The sequence below is a fragment of the Suillus subaureus genome (assembly GCF_016647635.1).
Source record: "Suillus subaureus strain MN1 chromosome Unknown BJ212scaffold_22, whole genome shotgun sequence".
NCBI classification, from domain to species: Eukaryota; Fungi; Basidiomycota; class Agaricomycetes; order Boletales; family Suillaceae; genus Suillus; species Suillus subaureus.
This window is the reverse complement of record NW_024538578.1, coordinates 365,660-383,889: the sequence shown is the minus strand read 5'-3', so window position 1 is coordinate 383,889 and position 18,230 is coordinate 365,660. Positions and strand designations below refer to the sequence as shown.

At 47.0% G+C, this 18,230-nt stretch overlaps 7 protein-coding genes across 7 annotated transcripts; 3 read left to right on the top strand and 4 right to left on the bottom strand.

The window, feature by feature from the left end:
* Positions 1 to 5,897: 5,897 nt before the first annotated feature.
* Positions 5,898 to 6,065, bottom strand: BJ212DRAFT_1274674 (uncharacterized protein; the record flags this gene model as incomplete). The annotated part of the gene is made up of 1 exon (XM_041331172.1): positions 5,898 to 6,065. One exon carries the CDS (start codon positions 6,063 to 6,065, stop codon positions 5,898 to 5,900), a length of 168 nt encoding a protein of 55 aa, XP_041191586.1.
* Positions 6,066 to 6,188: 123 nt separating this feature from the next.
* Positions 6,189 to 6,341, bottom strand: BJ212DRAFT_1221975 (uncharacterized protein; the record flags this gene model as incomplete). Its single annotated transcript, XM_041329397.1, has 1 exon — positions 6,189 to 6,341. A coding segment is annotated over one exon (153 nt), but the record flags the coding sequence as incomplete, so codon positions are not given.
* A 1,507-nt stretch (positions 6,342 to 7,848) lies between these two features.
* BJ212DRAFT_1364708 (uncharacterized protein) lies at positions 7,849 to 8,625 on the top strand (the record flags this gene model as incomplete). Its single annotated transcript, XM_041336041.1, has 2 exons — positions 7,849 to 7,959; positions 8,014 to 8,625. Coding segments are annotated over exons 1-2 (238 nt in total), but the record flags the coding sequence as incomplete, so codon positions are not given.
* Positions 8,626 to 8,902: 277 nt separating this feature from the next.
* Positions 8,903 to 11,714, bottom strand: BJ212DRAFT_1274650 (copper amine oxidase; the record flags this gene model as incomplete). Its single annotated transcript, XM_041331168.1, has 12 exons — positions 8,903 to 9,062; positions 9,114 to 9,150; positions 9,216 to 9,875; positions 9,934 to 10,111; positions 10,167 to 10,242; positions 10,292 to 10,445; positions 10,502 to 10,832; positions 10,887 to 11,023; positions 11,072 to 11,238; positions 11,295 to 11,314; positions 11,368 to 11,556; positions 11,610 to 11,714. The coding sequence occupies 12 exons, from the start codon at positions 11,712 to 11,714 to the stop codon at positions 8,903 to 8,905; spliced, it is 2,214 nt and encodes a 737-aa protein (XP_041191583.1).
* Positions 11,715 to 12,201: 487 nt separating this feature from the next.
* BJ212DRAFT_1241414 (uncharacterized protein) lies at positions 12,202 to 12,552 on the top strand (the record flags this gene model as incomplete). The annotated part of the gene is made up of 2 exons (XM_041329595.1): positions 12,202 to 12,428; positions 12,474 to 12,552. Coding segments are annotated over 2 exons (306 nt in total), but the record flags the coding sequence as incomplete, so codon positions are not given.
* A 1,768-nt stretch (positions 12,553 to 14,320) lies between these two features.
* Positions 14,321 to 17,050, top strand: BJ212DRAFT_1274859 (uncharacterized protein; the record flags this gene model as incomplete). Its single annotated transcript, XM_041331181.1, has 4 exons — positions 14,321 to 14,632; positions 14,692 to 15,352; positions 15,424 to 15,481; positions 15,538 to 17,050. 4 exons carry the CDS (start codon positions 14,321 to 14,323, stop codon positions 17,048 to 17,050), a joined length of 2,544 nt encoding a protein of 847 aa, XP_041191581.1.
* A 220-nt stretch (positions 17,051 to 17,270) lies between these two features.
* BJ212DRAFT_1274970 (uncharacterized protein) lies at positions 17,271 to 18,184 on the bottom strand (the record flags this gene model as incomplete). Its single annotated transcript, XM_041331189.1, has 3 exons — positions 17,271 to 17,702; positions 17,774 to 17,987; positions 18,048 to 18,184. The coding sequence occupies 3 exons, from the start codon at positions 18,182 to 18,184 to the stop codon at positions 17,271 to 17,273; spliced, it is 783 nt and encodes a 260-aa protein (XP_041191580.1).
* Between the last annotated feature and the right edge of the window lie 46 nt (positions 18,185 to 18,230).

The window sequence follows — 18,230 nt, the reverse complement described above, 5'->3', positions numbered from 1 at the left end:
GAACAACACCTGGTCTCAGGCTGGCATCATAGGGCCTCATCATGGACTCAGTGGCCAAACTCCCTTCTTGCTGAATCCCAACAGATCCTGCATGCTGCTTGTGCTCAGGTCCTGGAGCAGGCGGGGGTTGCAGAGCCGATGACTGTAGGGCAGAAGGTTGTTGTGGAGGAATATCATCGGTCGGACCACTTGCAGCAGGGACTGCAGGCGCAACATGGTCTGTGAGCATATGGGAAGACTGATGATGCATTGGTGAGGGTGACAATGGTGCCAAAGACTGTGGAGGAAGGCTGTTGGCCACCTCAGTGCTGGGAGCCTCTCCAGAGGCAGTGTGAACAAGACTCTTGGGTTCAGCCTCCAGACAGGCCTTTGGGGGCTCTAAATCTGTTGTAAGTTCACCACAGAGAGGATCAAGCAAAGAAAACAATACCTTTGGGCTCAGCCTCCAGATGGGCTTTTGGGAGCTGGAGCTCTAGATATTTTGTAAGTTCATGAGGATCAAGCAAGGAAAAATACAGTGGCTCAAAAAACTGTCCACATGTTTTGACATTTTTCACTATCTATGATATTGTGTGAGAATGAACAAATGCCTCAAGGACATACTTATACCACATTGTAGTATGGCTTCAGGGCTTTCATTTGAGCCCTACACCGTGGGAATCGGTGGAGATATGGTGGAGACATAAGGCTTATAAAATGATGACTCATGTGGACAGTTTTTTGAGTGTATATTAAAACTATATAAATCATTATTTATGACACCACAAAAATCATGCCACTATTATATAAATTATGAAGTGGTGTCATTATGTTATTTTATGACTATATCTAACTACATAAACCAGAATATCTCATGTATCATAGTCATAATCACCATGAAAGCCATCTCCTCTGCTCAAAGAGATAATATCCTCTCTCTGTCTTATGCTGGCCTCTCTGCTCACCAAATTTCCTCTAGAACTGGAGTATGCAAGTCCACTGTGGCCAAGTTTATCAAAGAAAGCCACCCAGACAAGGAAAACTCTTGTGGAGGATGTCCATCCAAGCTTACCTCTACTGACAAAAGGGCTATTATCCAACATATCACTACAGGAAAGGCTGATAATGCTGTCCAAGCCACCCATTATATCAATTCCACCATCACTACCCCTGTCTCTTCACAAACTGTAAGGAATGTTCTCAAGGCAGCTCATCTCAAGGCAGTAACAAAGAAGAAAAAGCCTCTTCTCTCCATCAAACATAGGCAGAGAAGACTAGCCTTTGCCTTAGCTCATTAACACTGGACTGTAGAGGACTGGAAGCATGTTATATGGTCAGATGAGACCAAAATCAATAGGATTGGGTCAGATGGGAAGGTATATGTATGGAAAAAGAAGGGAGATGGCCTAACAGACAGAGAGGTTAATGGAACTGTCAAGTTTGGAGGAGGTTCTTTAATGGTATGGGGCTGTGTGGGATGGAATGGTGTGGGAATGCTTGCTGAGGTTGAGGGGAAGATGAATGCTGAGCAGTATGTGAACATTTTAAATGACCACTTGCTGCCTAGCTTGGCAGAATCAGAATCAGGGATTGATGAAGAAGATATCATTTTCCAACAGGATAATGATCCCAAGCACACATCCAGAAGAGCTAAGGAATGGTTTGAAGAACATAACATCAATGTTCTTGACTGGCCAGCACAGTCTCCTGATGTCAATGTCATTGAACATCTCTGGGGAACACTCAAGAAAAAGCTTCAAGCCTATGAAAACCCCCCTAAAGGAGTATGAGAGCTTTGGGAGAGAGTAGCAGTGGAATGGAGGAAGATCACAGCTGAGGATTGCCAGAAATTAATTGAGAGTATGCCTAGAAGGATAGAGGCAGTAATTAAAGCCAAGGGAGGTCATACAAAATACTAGAATACCTGGTTATTATTGTAAAATACTTGAGTCAAAAAACTGTCCACATGAGTCACCATTTTGTGAGCCTTGTATCTCCACCATATCTCCACCGATTCCCACGGTGTAGGGCTCAAATGAAAGCCCTGAAGCCATACTACAATGTGGTATAAGCATGTCCTTGATGCATTTGTTCGTTCTCACACAATATCATAGATAGTGAAAAATGTCAAAACATGTGGACAGTTTTTTGAGCCACTGTATAGAGTATTTGAGCGCAAACTACAGGTTCATCAGTGGATTAGTTCATCATGTCACTTATCACAATCAAAATACTGGCAAATGTCAGATCCACATTCATGGCAGTATACCATTCCCTTTCCCTGGTGGCAGTGAGTTACCTTCCATCAACCAAACTATTCCACTGATCTCACTATGTATGTAGGACCACTTGTCACGATTCAAGTAGTAGGTATTCATTGTATCTCGCTGTCAAAAGTTGGTATTGATGTCTACATCTTATTTGGTGCTCATTGTGCACTGTACTCAATGCCATCTTTGAACATCTTTGGGAGGGTTGTAGACTGTCTTAATTTCATATCACAGAGCAGAGATTCTTACTACAAGTATGTGTATATAGTGTCTAAATGCTACCATGTCCTCCTTGTGCATGCCCGGACAATGAGCTCCCCGTAACACTGCTGTGATTGCTGCCAAGACCCAGAGGCCACAGTCATAACCATTCATTTGCAGAGGCTGTACTGTCAGTGGACAAGCTACCCAACCTTTGATATCAATAAGGTCAGAGCCACAGTGTGTGTGGGCAATAGATGATAAGTGGGCAATGAGTTTCATGATGTCCTATGACCATCATGAGCTTAACATAGCATGACTCAATTCAATGCTGACCTTCACATCATTTTTCCATGGCTGTCTGTCAGCAAGACTGTCAAAGAGGTAGAGTTCTTTGCTTGAAATGTAGACTGCACAGAATACCAAATGTCCAACAGGAGAGGAGTGATGAATGGGTATTATCCAGATATCTTTCTCCCAATATAATATCCACAACATATTCCACCATAGTATTTCATCAGATGCATTGTATCGGATGCAAGGGAGATCGTGCATGGAGAGAATAGCACAAGGCCATATATGTGAGTGGGTCAGTATCTCGGAATACAGCAATGCAGCGCAGCCATTGATGCATCTGTCATTAAGGCAGGCTGTGGGTTGTGCTAGTAATGACATCTCCCATGACTCAAAGACTTGACAGAGAAAGCCATCCTGTGCTGGTCACACCCTGGTCAGGGGATTCCCTGATGCTGGTACAATGATGTTGTCTTCTGGGCAAGAGACCTTGTAACCATCTGTGTGAAGACCCTGTAGGATCTGATGAATATGGGTGCCACCCATACAAGACATAAGAAGGTACCTCTGGCAACTCCCAGCAAATCACAACTTCAGGATCTCCCACAGATGATGTATCTTTGTTGTCATTGTCATTGTCATTGTCATTATCATCAGCAACATTGCCATCTTGCAAAAGATCCAAGAGTGCTGCTTCCAAGTCTTCAGCTGCTTCTTCAAATGTAGGTTCATCAGCATCATGCTCTGAAGGGGCATCTGGCAATGCCACCTTGCCTCCAGAAAGAGCGATTGTGAGATTGACCACTGCTGTAGCATTGCTAGCAAAGCAGATAGAGGATGCTAGTGAGGTGATCTACTTAGTCTGCAACTGGAGGACATGACACTGCTGTTGCTGCAGTGGGAATATCAATATGTGGTCTTCTAAGATTAGTAGTGATTATCAATATACATAATATTACTTACTTGCAGGAGAGCGTAGGGCGAGCTCCAGCACAGCCAGCTCATTTCCAAACCATCAACAGAGGTTATCTGCTTCATGGCCAAGGTGGTGCTGTTCCTCACAGCATCAGTCTCATTTCAGTAATGCTCATATTCCATCTTGTACGTCAGTGTCTTCCATCCAACAGGGGACATCCCCTACAGATGGGGTGATCCAAACATCCTCCATCAATGTCTGATCATTTCAAAGGTCAGCGAGTTTGGTAGGAAGGGGAGCAGGGAGCAGGACACCCCAAGATGGGTCATAGAGGCTCTCGAGACATTCACAGTATGAATTAAATTTGTGGATTGTGGTCATCAAAGCTGGCTGATGCTTCGCAATGGCTTTTCATGTCTGTTGATGGAGCTTTGTACCTGTAAGAATAAGTCAAAATTCCAATATGGCAAGATAGAAGCATCAAATATTACCAAGGGCCTAATTTGCACCACTGACTGCACGGTTGATTTTATCCCACTCAAAAAAGCTGCCTATGGCTCACTTGCAGATGTTTATCTTAAGGTCATGAGCCATGAGGAGAGTTTGAACAAAAATTAAATTGACACCTTGCAACTCTGGAAACCTGTCATGGATGTTAAGTGAGGCATATAATACTTCAACCTTATTCATCAAATGGTCATGGCTGCGCTTGAGGCTCTCCAGAGCATCCAGTGTCTCCTTGGTAACTGTGCCATTCTCTACCACAGTGCATGTGCCTTGCAAGGCCCTATCAGAAGCATCTAGATCAGCTTGTAGAGAAAGTACAATGTCAAGCTCCTTCTTCAGTCATGCAGGAGCATCTATAGATGGCAATATGTGATGTCAGTTGTATCTTTGTGCGACTCACACGGACTTATGGCCATGAATGGAGAGTTGTGATTTCTTCTGATCTGCCCACTGATCCTCAAGGTCTTCAGTTTTGATACCACAATTATTCAGGACTTCTTTCACTGCAGTACCCTGAGCATTAACACCATGTTTGAGCCGCTGTTTAATCCATTCACCCAGGTCTATTCACATCTCCAGTCCAATGGTGCTGGCCTGTTGATCTATCAACCAGAGACGCCTCTGGTGCTGTATATGCACTACTATTAATGAAGAATCATCATCAAGCTGCCAGCCACTTACTGATGATGACTGTTGAATTCCGATCAGCTTAACAAACCTTGACCACAGTCTCTTGGTACCCTTGCCATCAGACAAACCAAAGCCACTGCACATCTGAGGGTTATATTCCAGCTGACAGGCCCATTCATGTCCATATGCATGCATGGCTGTCATTGCAAACCAAAGATGTGAAGTCACAGACTCAGGAAGAATATCATACTACATACACATTAGGTTGAGATCTTGTCTATGAAAGAAGCACTTACTTGAGATAATGAGTGTGAGAGAACACAGCCAATGTCATAGAGCATGACAATGGTAGCATCCTGAGGTAATAGGGAAAATAGGTGCCTAATGAGTGATATGGCGTATTTCTGCTGCTCACTGGGTGAATCAATGTTGGCAAAGAAGAGTGAGATATCATGACGGCAGATAAGAGCCATGACACCTGTATCATCGAAGGAATCCATGGCAGCCTTCTGCTTCTTGCCATCTGTGGCTTCATATGAGTGTTGCATTGATTGATGGCTTTGTCCAGAATGAGAGAAGTGTGAATCTTGGGTGCACATTTATACTGTGTGAGAATGTGCTGTCCAACTTCATCAACCTCAGTCTTGGGAAGAAAATATGAAGGTTCATAGAAGTGTGGGCAGTCACCTGCAGATCATCGATGACGATGATGGAAGTTACTGTCAGTTGCAATGTGGATGTCTCCACCTTCACTAAGTGGCCTGCTGAAGATGACACCTCCAAAGCATGCTGGGCAGCGCTGCATTAGAATAGAAGTGCATTGCCCTTGAAGCATGGAGGTGGTGGAGGACTTGGGGGTAGGCGGGCTGGCCTCCTCATTACATTGAGGTCTCCAAGCCTGGTAGACTTGCTCTTGACAAATTTGTACCACAACTTCAGTCTGCTGCTCAATTTCATTCTGTAAAATGTCATACCACTGGACAGCTTGGCCAAGTCCACGTTGAAATGGTTCTTGAATAACTTGCCCCTGTAGTGCAATGAGTAAGTGTCCATAGGGCTGATAATCCAGACCTCACATCTGTGTTGGTCATCTGAAAGCCTCAGCGGGTGTCATGAGTTTTCAGAGTGGAGGCGAGCATGTGGATGGCATCACATGAACACTCAAACAATGCCCAGTAGAATGCAAGGAGACCCATGGAGACTGCCATGCATGGTTGAGATGGTGCAGTAGGAAGGAGGCCATGGTGTACAAGGACTTGTGAGAGCATTGAACATTTGCACACCAGTACATTGACATAGAGGAAACCTGGAGTTGTCAGCTGGGGCTGGGCACAATAAATGAACTGCTTATGGTCAAAAAAGAGGCAGACTATAGAGAATCATCACTGTGCACAACCAGGGCTTGCACAGGCAGATATGACTGGACATATTTCTGGAAGAGGGTGCCCATGGGTTCTGGCTGAGTACTTGAGGTGCACATCTACCAAGGTAGGTATAAGCATCTTCCAGGAAGTATAGAGATTGTTTGCCATCTTGTCTGGTAAGATACAGCATCCCAGGTCCTTGTGCGCCACGTTTTTTGGGAAAGGTGCTTCTTGGTCGGGCTGATAGTCATTTGTTATGGAGTTGTCCTCATTGTAAGAATAACTAGCAGAGTCATCAATGATCATGGGTGCTTCAAATTGAGCAGGTGCAGAACTAAATTTGAGTGTATCAGTAATTAGTACTTGTGGCTGCATTAGAGCAGCCATTTGTTCACGAAGGTGCTGGTGTCTGGAGTTAATGCCAGGAATGTGTATGAGCGTCTGTGTTTTTTTGGCATCTCAAGCCTTCTTGGGGCTAACAAAGTGGTATCCAAGTCCCATAGATATTGGCTGGGTGCCACACATAGGACAGACAGGTGGCATGGTGGTGGATGTAGCAGTATAGAGCGAAAAAAACAATGAAAAATGGACTTAGCTGACTGAAAGCAGCATTGAAGAGGGAGAATGCAGAGGCTCTGTATCTGGCAGGCACATCATAGACACTATCTAGAGGCTTGATGAAGTAGAACAGTGATATCAACAAGCATCTTGTGAGGTTATATTGAAAGTACAGGATATCCAGGGGCCAAGGATCCAGGAGGGCCAAGAGGATCCAGGGAGGTGCTGAGGAGGATGCAAGGTATATTTAGTACTGTTCTATAATTAGATCATCCCTGAGGCTGGGTCTCATAGACCATATAATCCTAACATAAAAATAGGGTCTCACAGACCCTTATTGGTACCAAGAAGTACTGCCTGAGGTGTGAAGGTGTGTATTTCAACAATTCAAGGTTACCAACCACAACTGATGTTCCATGATATTTAGTCCATGACATGAAGCCTTGGAGTTTCCCCTATCTTCTTCAGTCTGGACTCTTGAGCTGTTGATGCGCAACCCAGCACTAGCACTCAAATTCATCACCTCTACTGTGACCCCATTGACAGTGCTTACAAACCACTGACAGGTGAGATTAACATCAGCACCAGCCAGTAACATGGAATCCTGCAGTGTAACAGATAGCATGATGTACCTCACTCCTTGTTATGGAAAAATGTTGCCTCAAAGTACCTACAAATGTTAGATCTATTGTTGATACCACCCTCGAGTTCATTCAACTTGTTGAGCTCGTGAGCAGTGGCACATTCAAAAAGCCTGTTTGCACCATCATAATTAGTTGCTCATGCATGCATGACCATAGTTTGATGGTGAGACTATATGTATTTTTGCATCTGTTGTGTGGGATTTGGATCAAGTATGAATTTGCCCAGGGAAGGGTTTTGTCAGACTGGCAAAACATGCCAACATGTTTGTGCTGTCTACCTAAGTCTTGACCAATGCTGACAACATTACTTGTGAACAGTATCATGATATTTGTTTTTGTTTTTTCCAACCGTTCGCTGAACCGGTACAATATTTAGTTCTAGCCAGGGTCATTAGCCGAGCGAAAATCTAGAGAATTCCTTCAATATTGAAGCGGCAGTCGAGTCCACTCCTCTTCTAATTATTGTTTGTTTGTATCAGTTAGGTGCTAAGCAAATAACTCAAAAATAACTCATCAGGCAGCCATTTAATCGTCAATCCTCCAGCTAACATGGCTGATGAATTCGATCTTGAAGCACTCGTGCACTTGGAACAGACGTTGGCTTCATCATTTTCTATAATTGGCACATCCCTCTGAAGAGCAAGTCTCAGGTTCTACGACGCCGGGTATACCGACGGCTTCGCCCATGGACGTATTCATGGACTGATCGAAGGTCGAGCCCTCGGCCGAGAGAAGGGCTTCGAGATATGGGAAGAGATCGGGTTTTACGAGGGCTTTGCTATCACTTGGCAAGCGATATATGCAAAGTATGGACAGAATGACCAGTACGTTGTCAGCCTGACTTGAGCTCTGCATGATTCTTCATCATCATGACCTTTGAATTGCAGACGCGCGGTACACCATATCAAGCATCTACTTGATCTTATATCACAGTTCCCACAAGTAAATCCGTCTACTGATGCAATAGCATCTGGCGCTACGGAAGAGATTGATATTTCGAAGCTGCAGCGCCAGATTCGATCGCGATACAAGGCGTTGTGCGCATCGCTCGGTGTAAAACCTACGCTGAGGGCGGTCGATGTAGAATCTAACGATGACGGTGGTGTTCAAAGTATGGATCAACAGAAACAAGTGTGGAAATTAGAAGAAGATGCGAAAAGACCGACGATGCAAGGACTAAGTTTTTGAAGAGGACTTTAGGATGTCACCCAGGGTTACGCTTTTGCGCGCGAAAGCACTTACATGTGGATATCCACCCCAAGGCAGGTCCACCTTGTTGTCGAATCTCAAAATTTCCCTTATTCTCGCCAGATCACAGATGACAGCGGTAAATCGTATTAAGAGCTTGGAAATGTGTCCAAGTAAGCATAGGTAATACAATGGAGGCGAATTAAACGCTCGGATCTTTGTCCGAGTAGTCATACTAGGTACTCGAGATATCTGATACATGGGCAGGCGATAGCGATAAACAAGTTTGTTATACAGTGGTTGTCCTTCGAGTACGCAGAATCAAGAAAGCGTCGCGTGAGTGGCATCACGTTAATACGAGCAGCAAGCGCCGTTCGTGCCGTTGGCGCCGTTCGCTCCATTGAAGGCTGGCTTGCTCATCGGGTCATTGGTTCCTGGAACATCCATGCTCGGGTTCTTCGTGAAGAAATTGTTAGGTTTGAACAACAAATTAACGTGCTCAACTGGCATGCTAAGGGAGGGTTAGGCGGCCGGACTCTTCTATGCAACAAGTAGTACTCACACAGGCCAATCCTCAGGGCGAGGAATGTGAGTCGTGCCTACGAAAGATGTAAAAATACCATTCATCCAATGACCAAAGAATGTGAGCAAGAGTACAACGCACCGACAGTCAGGTAGAGCACAATGTCCTCGTTCTCGATGCTTCCGTTTCCATCTTTGACCCATCTGCCAACAGAGTCCTCAGGCTCCTCACGAGTCTGTGGGACGTACTTTCCACTTGGCCACATCCTGCCACCATCTACACCCTCTTTGTCTCTTACAACCCACAACGTCTTGTGAGCAAATGAAGCACGACGAGCAACCCAGGAGTCAGTATGCGCCATAAGTGGAAGCACACCTCCCTTCATCATGATAGCATAACTTGCAGCCTTGCCTGATGAACCATGCGTCCGTGCCCCGTTTGTGATGCGCCAACGACGTTCACGAGCCCAGTCGAAGTCGCGCGCGCCGTCTTGCACTTGAGACTTGAGTACTTTGTCCTTCACAAGGAAACCGTTGCCTGCGAAGTTCTCTTTTGAGCCAGTGGGGGCGCTGAGAGGGACAATGTCGGACTCGACGACGGAGTTGTAGAGGCCATCGATCATCGGGTCGACTCGAACGGAGAACAAGTGCTGGTGGTTGTGTGCGTTGATGTTCGGAGCGATAGTCGTACCGTAAGGGTTGGGTTCGTCTTGACCAGCAACATACACCTGAAGAATTCCGGTAAGACGGATCTCAACTTCAATGTTACCGTCTTGATAAAAATGATAGTTCCAGATGTATTCTGATGACAATGGGAACCTTAGCCACCGCGAGCCAGGCTTATGTGCCAGTCAACGTACCGTAGTTTGCAAGCGTGCAGACCATGCTGACGACTAGACGCCTACTGCGAACTGTCTGATGACGGCCACCGGGACGATAGTCAGTGTGCTTCCAAAGAACACCAGCATCTTCCTCATGAATACATATCGCATTCTTGATTATAAATGGAGTCCCAGAATGTGTGACATACGTCCCAGGCTGGAGGAGGATCAGTAAGACATCATCGCACGGATTGACAGTCGTGGAGACGTACGAGGTAGTGAATTTGTCCGAGGCAATCACAGCCTAAGGAAAGCTCGTTTGCCATGGTTCCCATACCGTATTCACCACTAGAATAACTTGAGACACTCATCAACAATTGTTTGGGAGACTACTCACCTGTCAAAGGCGAATTTGCGAGGATGAGGGAATTCCGGTGCGCCATATGGAACGACCATCTCTGCGAGCGACAGACGATACATAATAGGACGAATTTCGCCGTCGTCGTTGTATGTAATTGTCGAAAGCGCAATACCCTCGCGATGGCTGAATCCTGTATGAACGACATCTTGAATGAACAACAAAGTTTGAGTATTGCAAATGACGAACCAACGTGCATCTTCCACTTCTGCCACTCGAGCACATTGCCATCCATCTTAAATGACACACCCTCAGGCTGGAGGACGTGAAGAGGCTTGATATCATCACGAGGCTTGTGAGTCGGGTCCGACTGAAGGAGATCCGGTAGGAAATCGAAAGACTTGACAGGAGGTGGAATGCGCTCTCGTTTTGACTCGGTGAAAGAGTCTTCGGACAATGGACACGGTGCTGTACTCGAGACACCCAACTCTGCAGAACCGTCCTTGGCCCTCTTGTAAGTCGGTGGGAAGTCAATCTGGACAACCTTCTCTGCGAGAGAGTCGATGACTACGACAAAGTCCTGTAGTCACATATTTTAAGTCGACAATTTCAGCAAGTGAATGAAAGAACCAACCAAGGGGTGGGCATAAAGGTTCTCATGCTCAGAGTAACGAGCGAAGACGAAAGCTTGTTGCAAGCGAGTGTGTTTTGGGAAGCGGTCATCATAACCAATGGCCCAACCGTCAGCATATATTTGTTCAGGTAGCACTCCTACGAAACAGTGAGCAGAATCCCAGGTAACACCCAGCCAGCACTTACCAACTTCTTTCGCGAGGGCTTGAACTGTGGGATCTCTGCGCACAACGTGCTCACAGAAAGCAAGCTCCTCAGGAGAAATCTGAGGTTCTGCGCCTTCTGCGACTAACCCGCAGGTATCGACGTTCCATGTGCCATCTTCAAAAGACAGAACGGCGTTATATGTACCCCTATGTTACCATGATGAGTTGTCGTGTGATCACGATTATTGTGCGAAAAAACGAACCCGTCGACCACGTCCAAGAACTATGCAGCCCGTCGTCAGTTAGAACAACATTAAATGCATTGTAATTACGTACATCACTTTCGGCTTTCCTCACGATCGGAGTGGGCGCTTCGGGCTTGCCGCCCGGTATAAGAGGGATTCCTAGTGCCGCAAGGACGGCCTTCTTCGGCGGCGGGATAAGAGTGCAGGTGATGAAACGGACGGCCTTGATTGGGGTATTTGCGGTAGTATGCAGCCGGATCGCCAGAGACACTGCATTGATCTAGAAGAGGGAATGAGGGCACGTTGAAGGCAGAAAGCCAATCAATTACTGACCTCATCTGGAGTCAAGGGGTCTAGGGGGTGTTTAAACTTCTTGGTCGGGGTTGCTGTCACGGTGTGGACCGTCGTAGCGGTAGCAGGGGAGGCTGAAGGAGCCATATAGCGATAAAACGGTCGGAGCACGGAAGTATTGAGGCTGATAGGCTACTGGGGGTCGAAACGCTGCCCTTCTTATAGGTCGACAAAAAAACCTTGTAATTATTAGGTTATAAGTGCTTATCATAATATACGAGAGTAAATGGGCACGATGCAACCTGCAGGGGGACCCTTTTCAAAAACGTGGCTCAGATAAGACTCATCACTGGGAACATTCCTGATATGATAAGGCGAAGTAGTGGCGAGAGTGTGGGCAAAGCGAAATCAGAGAAGGCGCAAAATCATGGCCACACCGCGCTAAACCGGATTGAAACCGGATACCGAGAAACTTACCGAGCATTACTCCAAGAATGCAGGAAGGATGACATCAAGCTTGTCGACTTTGACATTCCCAAGCACTGAACACTATGGCAATGTGACTATGCTGCTTCATTCATCTCAACTTAATTCGTCATGGGTGTATCCAAAGAAGACACCGTTACCAGGTTCAATCAATATGACCGTTGAACGGTGGCTTGTCTCGGATAAGAGCTATCAAGCAGGAACGGGAATAGGTCTCGTGAGTGGTGCTAAGATAATGGATGTCCCGAAGAAGAAGTACCCGGTCATGGTCCCAGAGAAGTACGAAGAGTATGTAGTACCCCATTTCCCAATTCGTGACCTTGACCGTGTTATGGTGATCGGGAATCACATGCGCAAGGTGAGACGGGCTCGGGCGTCGCGTGAGACGCCATAAGATTGACGCCCACACAGTTACAATAGCCGACATCTGGCGCAAGAGGATCATCATCTCAAAGAAACGAAAATCACGGAAGAGCTCGCCAATACAAAGAGTACCATAAGGTAAGGCTTATTCTTACGAGTCTCAGAGGCGTAACGCCAGGCCGGCTAAATCCTCAAAAACTGGGGGTCATGTGAGCGCCTTGAAATCCGGAGGCCGCTCAATTACCCACCTTTACGTTGGACATTTTTACAGGATCCGGTCGACTCAGGCCCTTCAAGTTGAGGAAGAAGAGAGCGCCTTGTGCCATAATCAACCGGGTGAAATTTTGCCGCAAGAACCAGATAGCGCGTGCAATCGCGGGGCTCCGGAAAGGGTGGAGGAAGGATTGACTACCAAGAGAAAACGAGAGACCACTGACGGTAAGGCGAATCGGCTAAATTGCGATGCCGAAGGGCAAATCCAGGAAGAGTCGCCCATGCAACTTGAAGTCACCAGGAAGTACTAGCCTGCATGCGCTCGAGACGTTTTGTTATCTTGAAACCTGTTATGAGCAATAATTTTCCGTCTATAGCGGAAGTTTAAGTAGAGGATATTGCCTTCTATCTCCTCGATGCTGATGGCAAGCGGCAACCTTTCAAGGCTTCCGAGTCGGCGCGCCGTGCTCGGCACATAAATAAAGCCAGAACGTTTACGCGAGTGCACCACCGACTTGACTAGCATGTTTCTCGATGTGTGTTAGGCTTGAAGCTTGAAGAGAAGTGTTTCAGGCATCCACGTCTGTCTCGATCATTGAGACATACGTGGATGCCTAATATCAAGCGAAGTACGTGAACTACTAATCCCTACGGGTCTTGCTCAGCACTACTGACGCGAGCGGCAGCTGGCGACGTCTCTGTTAGGATTAGATGCGTACGGTAAGGAAGGCCGGACGACTGACGAAATCTTCGCTTGAGCTTCAACCCTTCATTGTTAACGTTGTCAACAACATTTAGTGCTTATGCAATGCTTATGACAGTCGTATACACCGCTTTTTATTTTCACGCTGTTAGCCTTTGTTCTAGCTCCCTTTCATTCTATGCTTTATCCTTCTTTCTGCTTTACCCTTCCTTCACGCCATTCGCGCTTTGAATCAATTAATATTAACACACTCGCCGTATATACGAACCCCATGTAACTTTCGTAGACCCAGTCGATCAATTCCCCTCAGTAATCAACGTTAACGTTCAAGTTCTTCTCCCATTACTCAGAGTCATCTATTCACCAAAGTGTTTCCAAGCCTCGTCGTGATCTATTCCCAACCCATTCCCCGTCGAACTCTCGCACAGCCTTACAAGTGCGCTTCACTCAAGACTAAGTAAAGCTCTATATCGAGGATAATAGTTATAGGTGGAAAAAATGTAGGCATACGTCTCCTGGATCGAGGGTTAACCAGTTAATTCGGTGCTTTCACACTGCCATGATCCATCTACTGGTGAGATTTGCGAGATCATGTGTGATCGTTGATACACGCTCCTTGTGGCAGGAAAGACAGAATGAAGTTGGATCGTTTGTTTTTAGAAAGTCGACAATCATTGCTACATGTTGAAATTGCATCTGAGATTTATCTGAGATCATGTGTTCTGTATGAACTTTGAAGTCGGAATCACTTCTGTGTGTCGAGGTGCGAGTGCAAGCAATAAGCGCTAAGCTGGTCCATATTCAATAAGCAATTAGCAAGTGCATGTCACCGTGAGAAACCTAGTCCAAAGTAAGGAATTCTTGATTAAGTTGGTGAAAAGAGAGCTGAAGCGCTGACAAGCGACCAGCTACAGTCTGTTCCATCTTGTTTCCAAGTTCATCCTGACCGTCGCTGACAATGTCCAATAAGGGCCCTTTGTCGTCGGAAATGGATTTAATTTCAAAAGACGATACCACACTGCTACATAGCGTGCAAGTCGAGTCTATAGAGTTCATTGCCCAGGTCATAACATCTTCGACTACTACTAATTCCTCGACTGGACTTTCATCCACATGCGACCTTTTACCTTCGGAGGGGAGTCAAAAGAAAAAGAAGAAGAAAAAATCAAAGAAGCCAAAGACTCATGAAACTAGTGATCCTCCGGTAAAATCACGGGCAGCTCCTTCACCTGACTTCGAGCGCGCTTCTGTGCTCTGCATTAGTAGAAACAAGCACTGGAAATATATCAGCTCTTACCACGTAATTGTGCTATCTACCTCTCTCAGGCGTCCGAGCTGATCATCTGCATACTATACCAGGGTCCGTGGCTGCAACTTCCGTTGGAGTTGCTGGAATCGTTGCTTGTCCTCAATCTTGACCCTGCTACCCTATCTTCGTCGGAAACGCAGCTACCTGCTCTTGCTTATTCGTCTCAAGCTTCGCTTGGAAGCATTCAGTCACGACCGACACCACGTCCCCGCGACCGCGACCGCATACTGTATTCACTCAAGGATAATACTCCTCCGGAATCACCTGGTAATACTTTTACCACATTGCCGACGCCTTATGCTCCGACCTCACAGTCAGTTGCGTTTCCCCTGCCCGCTCCGGGTAAAGCTACTCCGCCGCCCATTGACCCTGGTGTTTTCCGAAACGTTGCAGCGATTCGGAGGCTTATCGATGAGGCTTCTGAACTTTCTGTGCGCGCATCTTCTGGTCTCTCCGCTGTTGCTCTTGGCTCTATGCGCACACCAAGTAATGGTGCCTGGACTACGGCTCAAGGGCTGGGCTTTGACGGCTCTAATAACGTCGGCGGAGGCAGGAATGTCGCTATGAGCGCAATGCGTGTGCATAGGCTCAGAGCCCTTGCTGTTCAGAAACTTGCGGCCGCTTACAAGGCGGATGAAATTGCCAGTAGCGTCATGGTAATGCAAGGAGGAAGCGTATTTGACGATATCGCTGAGAAAGTTCTCAAGTTTGGTACGTCCAGGGGGCTTCCATCAATGGGTTTTTCATTGGGGCGCAGCGCTAATGCTGCGACTCATACACAGATTCTAACGACGCTGATGCACGATATGTTCATTTCTTCCATGAAAAGATTCCCTCTCGGTTCGTGTAATGCATATATGATTCTTTGCCTAACTTTTTAAATTCAGTTCCAATAGGCAACTTGCGGACTCCACATCAACGCAAGTGCTTGATGAGTTGATTGCAGCCCATCCTCAGCGACTGGAATATCATCGGACGCGTGGAATAGTCCACTGTTTCCGCGACGAGTATCCCTTGGCGACAAAAGACTTTACTCACGCCCTACGGGAGTCCCGTGCGGCGCGAAAAGCGCGTGCCGCACATCAAGATTTAATATCTTCCCGTGAGCTTCGGGGGAAAGCTGCTAAGAAGAAAAGGGGCTCCAATAAAATCTGGGGACAGGCGCCTCCTAGTGGTACTAGTGCCGCTGCGAATGGGTCCAATGTCGAAGGAATCAATGAGGAACCGTTACTTTTACATCCTTCGGTTTTGCCAGATGCACCAGACCCTATCGAACCGCAGTTATTATTTTTGCGGGGGGCGGCACATTTGCAGCATGCCGTGTACCTCATTGAGTCCGCAGTATTGCGGCTCGAGGGCGTCAGCAAGGTCAATTCATCCCTTGATGGAGCTGAGATGCGCCTTTGTTACCTCTCTAACGGCCGCTACGGGGGAGTCGAGATGGGGAATCCTGACGGACCGCTGGGGCGCAGTGATGGCCCAAAAGCCCAGGCGTACCGGCGAGTTCTAGCTGATGACGGGTTTCGTGAAAACATTCACTCGCTCCTAAGGAAGAGCTTGCGTGATCATGAACGCTTCCTCTCTCATTTTGACACTCTAGAAGGTCCTGCGCCAATGCAAGCAGATCTGGCTAAAAGGGTGGAGGTTGCCTTCCTTTTAACTGAACTAGTGCGCCCAAATATTCATACGTCAACCGCCACTGGCCTCGCACACGTCGACTCCATTCTCCCGCCAATGTTCACTACCTACCACCCCTTACTCGTGGAGTCTCATTTCAGTATCCTTATTTGCCAACTTATGCTCGCCGAGTTACCCACTCTCCTCACTACTTTCTCGCGGACTGCAGTCGTTGTAGATGGGCTGGAGGGATACCCCGTGTTTCTACCTCCACGGTCGATGGCTCAAGCTGAGTTCATAGAGGTCCTCGAACGCCTTGCTAGTGGATGGATGCCGGGCATACAACCTCATTCATATGTACAGGGCAAGAAGGCGACAAACCGGCTTGTAATTGAGCCTCCACCGCCCCCCTCACCGCCCACGTCTTCCACCGATACCATATCCACATTTTCTGCGGACGCAGACTCTTACCCTGCTTTCGCATCTGTTTCGAACACATGCCAAATTCCGTCAGGTTCCTCGTTGCCCACCAACGGACGAAATACCCCTTCTAGTGCATTCAGCGGGAGTCGTGAGGATCTTCTAGAGGCATTAGATTGTGCCAGAATTTTACTCGTCCCTGTGGCTGCAAGGCAAAAGGAACGTGCTGAGAAGGCAGCAGCGGAGAAAGTCAAAGCTGGGAACAAAAAGAAGCCATTAAATTTCAACATACCGTTACACGGCCCACGAGTGGAAATCATCCTTGCGTGGTTTGCAGCTGTTCATCTTGTTGAACTAGAGAGCGTTGCCTGATATCACACGGAGTCTTGGTTTTTGATGGAGAGACTGTTTATTTCTTGGTCAGGCACACGCCGTAGTCCGAGATGTGACCTCGATCTATCACTATGAAATGGATTCTCCTGGACGAGCGTAAAATTACAATAGTTGTGTCACGAAACCTGGATCGCCCACAGTTGAAATGACACGCCACAGCATCGAGAAAAATGCATGTATACCGCACGACTAACACATCTCAGTGTTCCTTCTTTTCTCGAGCTGTGCTAAAATCGCGCAATTCCTGTCTCGCCTGCTTTATGAAATGATCGAGATAACTAAGTATCCACGGTGTGGCTAGAGCCGCACAGGACAGAACAGCGATAAGGAAGCACACAGTAGGAAGGAGAGAAGCCGGTAGAACGCCAAAATAGAGTTGTTCGAGAATGAGAATGAATGGAATCGCTTGAACATCCGATGCATGGAAATCAGGTGTGGGTGTGCGTATACCAGTATCAACGACTCGTATCCTGGCATACTTGAGGCGAGTAGTTACGGTGGATAAACCCGTGCGCGATAAATGCGGCGTAGTGATCGAAGCATCGTCTATCGCTGACTGGTGCGGTAGTCTAGACAAACGGGTTAAGATCGCCTCAGGACTGTAGATTTCGAGCAAAAAATCCGCGGGGGACTGTAATAGTGACGTATGGGTCAACAACCGTGAATTGGAGTTGGGATAGAATGAAAAAGCGTGCAACGTACGGAAGCAGGCCAGGATAGACGTAGCGTAAACTTCGAATAGGACATCCAGTTTTCATCATCGAGATCTAACGTTATCCAGAGCTCATGAAGGCATGAGAAGGGGTTCGCCGGATTGATGCCTGTCTCTGACTCGCACACCTGCTGCAAAGGCGTGTCGAGCAGAGCGGGATCTACGTTCCAGTGTCCCTGGTTATTTTTGTAATTCAAAATTGGCCTGCACGCAGGGCTGCGTCAATACACCAGGAACTGCTCCAAGCATCGTGTTCGAACTTACCAACTGTCAACCGTGGTGGACGAGAAGTCGACATTGCGTTCCTCAGCGGCAAGGAAGTTGATAATTTCCGTGTTGGCAATGACTTCCTGGCAAATGAACAGCACAATAAGGGGCAGGATAATGAAAGGGTGAAGCATGAGAACAAGTGTTACAATTCACTCTGGTTGGATGATTGCGGTCCCA